At 35.6% G+C, this 9,580-nt stretch overlaps 1 protein-coding gene across 2 annotated transcripts in view; it reads left to right on the forward strand.

Moving 5' to 3' along the window:
• Positions 1-9,580, forward strand: part of TRIM33 (tripartite motif containing 33) — a 126,606-nt gene that overhangs the window by 80,673 nt on the left and 36,353 nt on the right. For both annotated transcript variants that reach the window (XM_017524239.1, XM_017524240.2), the window contains exons 5-6: positions 5,813-5,929; positions 8,355-8,469. In XM_017524239.1, the coding sequence (XP_017379728.1) occupies positions 5,813-5,929; positions 8,355-8,469 (232 nt within the window). The remainder of the gene's footprint in view (positions 1-5,812; positions 5,930-8,354; positions 8,470-9,580) is intronic.

Consider the following 9,580-nt stretch of genomic DNA (forward strand, 5'->3'; position numbering starts at 1 on the left):
ATTAAAAAGGTTATCTTAGATATTCAGACGAAGTGCTTTTGGATATAATAGTACTTTGGATACATAAAAATGTATCATAGTGCTTTTGGATATAAAGCACTACAATACATTTTTCCCTAGATGTGCCAAAATCAAAACTTATTATATACAGTGACTGTTACTAAGCATAGTACTGTTATCACTTGGCAAGTAGAGTAGTAGAGCATAGGACTTAGTAAGACCATAATGTACATTCAGAAGTTTGAAGTTATTAGTTAAGTGATTCTCAACCTTTTAAAAAACACCCAACCTAGATGAGCATGGCGGCTTATGCCTGTAATCCCAGCTACTCGGGAGGCTGAGACAGGAAAATTGGTTGAACCCGGGAGGCAGAGGTTGCGGTGAGCTGAGATTGCACCACTGCACTCCAGCCTGGGCAACAGAGCGAGACTCCATCTCAAAAACAGAACAAAACAAAAAAACCTGGAACATTTTAGAAAGAATGAGTAATTAGGAAGAAATTGTCCTACCAGATGTTAAAAAAAACAGTAAAGTAAAAAATCTCAAAACACTGTTACACTAGTGAAATCAACAAGAAATAAGAAAAATAAACATACTAGACAATCCAGAAACTGAACTTTAGGATATATTTTATTTTATATGTAATGGGTTATATTTTGTTGAATATAAAATATGTTATTGACTGTATGACCCAGTATTATACTATGCACTAATAACAGAGGAAAAACTCCCAAGATGGAATTTAATAGAACTACTGTGACAAGGGCTATATCCTCAGTCTAAGGGTCCATAAGAAAGACAAGCACCACACAGAAACAGATCACAAAGAAATGCATTTGCGTCTTAATCTTTGCACTGGGTGGAGGGAGGAACAGATGTCTCCCCTGAGTGCCAGTGTCCACACAGTGTTGCCGTGTGAAGTCCAAAGGAACTTCAGGCTGGAAACCTGAAGTGGTCTCAGGTCCATAGTGTTCGCAGATGATAGCATAAGCAAATCCAAAACTTCCCAGGAAGAAGTGGCCTGCACACCAAGCCAACAAAGATCTTTAGGTACTGGAGACTAAAAGGTGACCCAGATCTCAGAGATGCTAACAAAAAAATTTTCATTTTAGAGGCTGTGGAGTATGGTAATGGCATCAAATATTTATGGCTAAAGATGAAGGGTCATTCAGTAAATGAGGATGGAAACACAGCTTAGCAACTTGGGATATTAAATAACTACCACCTAGCCTAAGGGTAGAACTGAAAATGAGAATCCTCATGAGCACTAGAAGAAAATAGAAATCTGAGACTGAGAATCACCTTTCTGGCCATGGAATTAAAAAAGTGATAGAGAAGCATTTATCTCCTGGAATAAGACAAAATGCAAAATTTCCGTACATCAAAAGGGACCCTGAATAAATTAAAGGCAAGCAAAACTAGGAAAAAATAATAGTAACCTTATTACATCCTAACAGTTTGATATGTGCATGGATTTTCTCCTTGGCCATTTTTATGCTAGTGAAAAAATTAGAAACATTAAAAAGGGGAGGAATTGAAGAAATTGTAACTCATCTATACTATAGAACATGCTTTTGAAGAAAACTTATTGGCACCAAAAAATTCTTTAAAAATGTTAAATGAAATAAAATGAATCTAAATTATAAAAAATAAAAAACGCCCAGCATGTATGTATGTGTGTTTGTATGTTGCCCAGGCTGGCCTTGAACTTCTGGGCTCAATTGGTCCTCTTACCTCAGCCCCCCAAGTACCTGGGACTTACCACAGGTGTGGGCCACTGTGCCCAGCAAAAAACACCCTTTTATCTCCCACCCTTTACTCAAGCGCACCATATTTTCATAAACTACTTACAAAACTGAAATAAATATATTTTTTCAATAATTAAAAAAACTAAGCATGCTGATTAATTCTGATCAAAATCAGATAATTATACCAAGTTTATATAACTTTAGCCAGAAGCACAAAAAATTTTACTTAGCTTGTCCTAACTAAATCCTGGGCATACATAATTTTTACTTTATTTTACTTATTTGAAATACGGAGAATAGTTCACTGTGACTAAGAAAGCCCACATTAAGAATTACTACTTTAGGCTGGTTACAGTGGCTCACACCTATAATTCCAGCACTTTGAGAGGCTGAGGCAGGCAGATTATAAAGTCAAGAGATTGAGACCATCCTGGCCAACACAGTGAAACCCCCCTCTCTACTTAAAATATAAAAATTAGCTGGGTGTGATGGCGAGCGTCTGTAGTCCCAGCTACTTGGGAGGCTGAGGCAGGAGAATAGCTCAAACCCGGGAGGTGGAGGTTGCAGTGAGCCGAAATCACACCACTGCATTCCAACCTGGTGATACAGTAAGACTTTTGTCTGTGGGGCGGGGGAAAGGGGGAGGAAATTACTACTTTAAAATGCAAGATTAAAATCTAAGAAATTGCTTTGAGATATTTACATATTAATCAAAACAACATTTAATTCATTTGTGCATTATTCTTCCTCCTCATTTCAGCTGTAATTTTGATTACGTAAAGAAAAATCAGTTTACCTAGGTATATCATATTTAGGAAAATGATGTGTTTGCTTGTTTCTTGTTCATATGAATGTAATTAGATATATTTAGAAATAGGACTTTGAAAAATATTTATTTTAGGATAAGAAGAATTTATACAAGGTTAAATTTTTATGAGTTAGAATTTTGTGAATTTCAATCTAGTTAACCCTTCTACCAAATGCCTGTTTGTTGACATAATCAAATTCTCCTTCAAAAAGGTTGCTTTTTCATCACAATGTAAATAAAGCTTAAGTCAAAAGGGTTAGCATGGAATCCTCATATTTTTGCTTTATTTGTTCAGATTTAACATAGGAGTAGTTTTTATTGGATGTAGAGAAATCATAGTATATGGGATGAATCAAATGTTGCTCTTTAATGAAGGAAAAAATTTTGGTTCCCCTATCCAATAGTAAAGCCTCTTTAAAAGTTTCTTGCCAGGCGTGGTGACTCACACCTGTAATCCCAGCACTTTGGGAGGCCAAGGCCGGCACACCACCTGAGGTCAGGAGTTTAAGATCCGCCTGGCCAACATGGTGAAATCCCGTCTGTACTAAAAATACAAAAATTAGCCAGGTGTGGTGGTGTAGGTCTGTAGTCCCAGCTAATCGGGAGGCTGAGGAGGAGAATTGCTTGAACCCGGGAGCGGAGGTTGCATGAGCCAAGATCATGCCACTGCACTTCAGCCTGGGCAACAGAGGGAGGCTCCATCTAAAAAAAAAAAAAAAGAATCTTAAAATACTCATGTGCTTTCTTTGCGCTGTTAATATCTTATACAAGTTAGAATGTTGCTCAACTTTGTAGACAGTTGAGCTTTAAAAATATTCTCCTTTAAAATGGTACAATTGGGCTGGACGTGGTAGCTCATGTCTGTAATCCCAGCACTTTGGCCGAGGCAGGAGAATTACTTAAGACCAGTAGTTCAAGACCAGCTTGGGCAATATGGCAAGACTTCATCTCTACAAAAAAGTTTAAAAAAAGAGCATGTGTCTGTAGTCCCAGCTACCCAGGAGAATGATGCAGGAGGATTGCTTGAGCCTATGAGTTTGAGGCTGCAGTGAGCTGTGATGGTTCCAGTGTACTCCATCCTGGGCGATAGAGTGAGACGTTGTCTCAAAAGAAAAGTTCAGACTGGTAAATTTTATTATGTATATTTTACCACAATAAAATCAGTGCACCAGCTGTTTTCTCTAAGAGAAATTCCCGTATTGCTATACATTTTCTCTCCTACTGTCCTCCATTCTTTCTGTGCCTTTTGTATCCCACTACTAAGAAAACTTCCCTTTATCTTAACAAACTTTTCTTTATGTTAACAGTTTCATAGTCTTCCCTCTTGTCTGCCTTAGCTGAGACTTCCACTTAAGAAACAGCGGACATCTAGATGCTCATAGTATTTCTGCCTTTACTTTTGTGATTTCAGTGCCCATATAGTCAATTACACAGTAATTGTGAACTGCTCATTTCCAGTGATTTGGTTTTTGACTGTGCCACTAGGCATTCAGTTTTCAGGTTGTACCATGGACCTTGGTATAACTGACACATAACCTCTCAAATCTGCTGATCTCACTGTCAAAGTCAGTTCCAGCTTGTTTGGCTGTACCAACCAGTACTGTACCCTGATCTCTCATATAAGCTACTGTCTTAGAGTTTTAGCTGGTCTTTCCCTTCTATTCCCTTCTTTGGGTCTTTAAGTATGATTATTACATTCTAGTTAGAATTCTTCAGAGGTTTTCCATTACTTAGAGAATGAAATGCACAAATAGCATGGTATACTTGGCCTTTCACAGTTTGCCTCTGGATTTTATCAGTTATTGTCTCATATTCTGACTTTTGTATGTTTTTATTTGGCCATATTGAAGTATTTATGTGCCTCAAACATGTCTATGTACCTAGCATAAGATGCTATTCTTACTTCTCTGTGATGCTTTGCTTTCCTTGTTATTGAGGCCGATTTAGGCAGTGGTTTCTTGTAGATTATATATACCTGAATTATATCTCTTGTCACAGTATGGTATCATTTTATATTTGTGCCCTTTTTTTTTTTGAGATGGAGTCTTGCTCCATTGCCCAGGCTGGCTGGAGTGCAGTGCAGTGGTGTGATCTTGGCTCACTGCAACCTCTGCCTCCTGGGTTCAAACAATTCTCCCGTCTCAGCCTCCCAAGTAGCTGGGATCACAGGCATGCACCACCATGCCAACTAATTTTTGTATTTTTAGTAGAGATGGTGTTTCACCTTGTTGGTCAGGCTGGTCTCAAACTCCTGACCTCAGGTGATCTACCTTGGCCTCCCAAATTGCTGGGATTACAGGTGTGAGCCACCACGCCCGGCCTTTATTTACAAAGTGAAATAGAACTAACAAACAAAACTATTATTCTAGCTTCCTAGAATCCAAAGAAGTGTTACTGGAGTCTGTATTTTTACTATTATAATTAGAAAATTTTAACATACAGAACCCATGCTGACAAAGTTAAAGTAAAACTGGTGTTGGTGACGTTTTATATTGATATAACCCTTGTGGAAAGTTTGACAGTACATGGCATTCAGAACTGAAAAATTATTTTAGTGTAATTATAAAGACAAGATAAAGAATAAAAGCCGATGTATATTTGCATGTTTATTATTATTATAATTGCATTTAAAAATGCATAGTTAGGCCACATGTGGTAGCCCACTCTTGTAATCCCAGCACTTTGAAAGGCCAAGGCAGGAAGATCACTTGAGACCAGGAATTTGAGATCAGCCTGGGCAACATAGTGAGACCTTGTCTCCATTAAATTGCATTACTGCACTTCGGCCTGGGCAACAGAGTACAGTAGTGCAGCCTGTCTCAAAGAAAAAAAAAAAAGTAAATAAGTAAATGCATAATTAAAAGATTAAGGAACTATATATTACAGTGGTAGCAGTGATTTTGTGATGTTGGAACTATGGGTGATTTCCCTTCCCTTTATAGCATTTTCTATAATGTGGTTATGTTTTACAATTTAAAATATATATAACTTAGCCAATATTTGAATTTTTAAAAAGATGTAATCCTGAATCAAAACTCTAATATAAGAGCAACTCAACCATTACATGAGTAATTTTTTCTTTCATAATGGCCTTTCAGGGTCAGAGTTGGAGGTTGCCAACTAAAAGTTACTATTGAGATAAGGTATGAGTGGCCAGCATAGAGAGTTGATCACTTAATTAAGGTTTCAGGGTTGACTTATGTAGCTGTTCTTCATAAATGTTTTGTTTTAAATGTAGTTTTGCTCTGGTTTTAAGGTACCAGTTTTTGGAAGAAGCTTTTCAAAATCAGAAAGGTGCAATTGAGAATCTACTGGCTAAACTTCTTGAGAAGAAGAATTATGTTCATTTTGCAGCTACTCAGGTGCAGAATAGGTGAGTTTGTTGCTTTAAAGCCATAATTTTATTTTAGAATTATTAAAGAGAAGTTGGTCCTGTTTAAATCTGTTTTCCTGTTAATACATTAAGCATATAAAGAGAACTTTTTTTTTTGAGGGAAAAATGATATTAATTTGGGATTATAATTGCTAATTAAGCAAAATTTAATTGACCAAACTTTTGTGTACCGTTTTAGGACACATCTTTGACTATTTTATAATTAATAAGACTCTAGTCTATGTTAAACCTTAAATTTGGAAAAATAAATAATATGGAAAGAGTTGAATTATACAATTTAAAGTGGAGATTGTGTGGAAGATACAATATAGAGAAGAGAGTATCACTGATGGACAAATTATTTCCCCACGTATAAAACAAGCATTAAAAACAGTGCTTATCTTGTGAATAGCATTATATGATACAGTTTCTTGCACATAGTAAGCACTTAGATTTTAGCTGCTGCTGTTATATTTATAATTACCATCACCATTATTTAAAAAGTATTCTATTTTGGTATATTTCTAAATAAATTTATTGGTAAGTAAGAGTAGGTTCCTTGAGAGAGCAAATTAACAAAGTTATGACACTTAAACACTAGAGAGGCAAGCACTTTGAGCTGGCATAATTAAAACTAAAATTCCTGGGGGTTATTAGGGTTAATATGTGTTTATTGTATAGACTCACAAATATTAGGACTTCTAATGAATATTTAAATTAATTTATTATTTAAATGACACATAGTAGATGCTCAAAAGTATTAAATAATTGAATGAATTAGTGAGAAAAGTACTTTACACATGGTAGAAGTTTTTGTGTTAAGAACTAACACCAAAAGAAAATAAGAAGCTCCTCAGAGCTTTTTGATTGTACACATACACATGCACGCGTACGCGCGCATGCACAATGGTGGGTTTTTGGTTTTGGTGTTTTGGAAATGTTCAGTTGTTTTAGGTTAAACTGGTGATAACGATTGATTTGAAGAGGATGACTTTTTCTCAGAAATGGTAGATGGTGTCTCTTTCAAAGGAAATATAGTCAGTTGATTCATAATGGCAGTCCCATATTTTTATACAGATGTTTTGTATGTACATTGTATTTTTTAAATACGTTTTGTATATGTCTTCCAAAACCTGTGTACAGAAGGAGAGCAGGAGGTTTACCTGTTACAAGATTGCACAGGGTTGAGGAGATTGATTTCATCTGTAGAAAGTTTTTTAAAGAACAGTGTTAAAATGTCTAACGATAACTTCGCCTTTTAGACCCATTTTTCACTGACCTATCTCCATTATTTTTTAATGTGCATTTTTTTCAAAATTGAACATGCAGTAGACTTCGTTAAGTTCAGCAGAGTCTGACTGAGGCTAACTGCTCTCTGCTTTCAGCAGAGATGCTAAATGCTAACTGATTTCTGTCTTTGGCTCAGTCATTTTACATTTGAAACCTATATTTCTTATCACTAGTTATTAGTACCTTTATATGTTTTTAAAAATATCTTCCACTCACCTTAGTAAAATAAGGACTGAACTCAAAATTTTCAAGTAAGTGCCAAATGATGTACAGAGGAGGAAAAAATTACATGATTGCTTGGAGTCTATTAAATGTACTAAATCTAAACTTGGCAAATGAAAGACAGTTTAGGACCTGAAAGCATGGTTATAGTTTTTACAGAAGTAGAATGTATAAAAACTGAAGGCTACGTGTTATGGTTAGTGGTTGACATTTTATATATTTATATTGGTGGGATTCTCCACTTCCTGTTTTGTAATTACCAACATATCAACCACTTTATATTTGCACCTAAAATTTCCATAACTGCTTTGAGTGCTTACACCTATTTCTAAAACATCTAATAGCTACTCTTAAAAATGGATTGAAAATGTTTTATGCCCTTTACTATATGCAGTAGGAAACCGCTTTGAGAGTAATTTTTGAGGGAGTATATCAGAACCCACGTTTGAAGTGGCTAAGTTATAAATGAAAATAAATGCTTCTAAGTTTAACTCTTACCCTTTCAAAAGATAATTATTGCATGTGACATTGTCCTTTTGCACATTGTTCTTGGAAAACATCAAGATTAAACAGAACCAATGTGCCGCATTGGACACTAACCAGCGGTCACTGGTGTTTGGTGTTTGTGCATCATATTTATGTCATAGTTACTTAAGGAGATTGCCATCCAGCAAAAACTGGCCTTTATGAGCATAATTTAAAATTACTAAATATTAATTTCATTCTTTGTTTGTATATATAACTTGTTTGGAACAAATTGAGTGGTCAGGTCTGCTGAAACATAAGTTGTACATTTTGACAAAGCTTTTATTTTAATTACTCGGTTAAGTGCCCAGGATGAATTTCTGTGACAGTTGATGATTCAAAGACCTAGGATAAGTTGATAACCTAATGATGCATTTCTCTTATTCAGGATAAAAGAAGTAAATGAGACTAACAAACGAGTAGAACAGGAAATTAAAGTGGCCATTTTCACCCTTATCAATGAAATTAATAAGAAAGGAAAATCTCTCTTACAGCAGCTAGAGGTATGGTTCAAAGCCAAAATAAAACAAAAACTGCTTCTCTTGCTCTTTAGCTGTTTTTAATGTTTATTGAAAACTCTTTTAGATGGGTTGGGGGGTATGGAAATAGAAAATTAAAAATAAGGTTTTTAAAATTTATTTTTGGAAAAGAGACCTTTTCTAGTTAGTTACTTGTGCAGCCCAATTTAATAACATTGACTTTAGCTGTATACCTTAGGAGATAGTGATATCCTCTTAGAAATCTAATAATTGTTACTAAGGACTAGGCACGGTGACTCACGCCTATAATCCCAACACTATGGGAGCCCAAGGCAGACAGATTGCTTCAGCCCTGGGTTCCAGACCCACCCGGGCAACATGGCGAAACCTGCCTCTACAAAAAAATAAAAAATTAGCCAGGGTGGTGGCATGTGCCTGTAGCCACAGCTACTTGGGAAGCTGAGGTGGGAGGATCGACTGAGCCCAGGAGGTCGAGACTGCAATAAGTGTGATTGTGTCACTGAACTCCAGCCTGAGCAACAGAGTACAACCCTGTCTCCAAAATGAAAAAAAAGAAAAAGAAATGTTACTAAAATGTGACGTACATGAAGGCAAAGCAGTCCCACCACATTTCTTCCCCAACCCCTTAAGATGGGGCCTCAATTTAACTTTTCCATTTAGATGCATGTTGGGCTTCTTGAGTCATTTGTGTGTTTCACCTTATTTTAAAAATATTTCCATAGTTTTGCAGAAAATGCTGCTTATTTTGAAATTTGTAAACCTTAAACTTAGCGATAATTTTGTGATATTAGGTATTTATGTTGCATATTTTGAGGTTAATTTGTAGATGTAAGTTTCTAGATGAAAATCTAGTCAGTTTGTGAAATCTAAATTTTTAATCAAAGACTCTACTGCCCATTTGATTTGTTTTTAGCAAATTTCAAATGTGAGTTTTCTGGGAAATCAAAGTTTTAGAAAGAAAAATGTTTCCTGATTACAAATTTCATGCTCTTAACTAGGCTCAGATGATAAGGGGATTATTTTTTCTGCAGCATTGAATAGTAATAATGAAATGATACATTTGACTACTTCCTTTAACTTCAAATTGTTGGTTTTTTTTTTTTTTTTTTTTTTT

The sequence above is a fragment of the Cebus imitator genome, unplaced genomic scaffold (genome assembly GCF_001604975.1).
Source record: "Cebus imitator isolate Cc_AM_T3 unplaced genomic scaffold, Cebus_imitator-1.0 Scaffold32, whole genome shotgun sequence".
NCBI lineage: Eukaryota > Metazoa > Chordata > Mammalia > Primates > Cebidae > Cebus > Cebus imitator.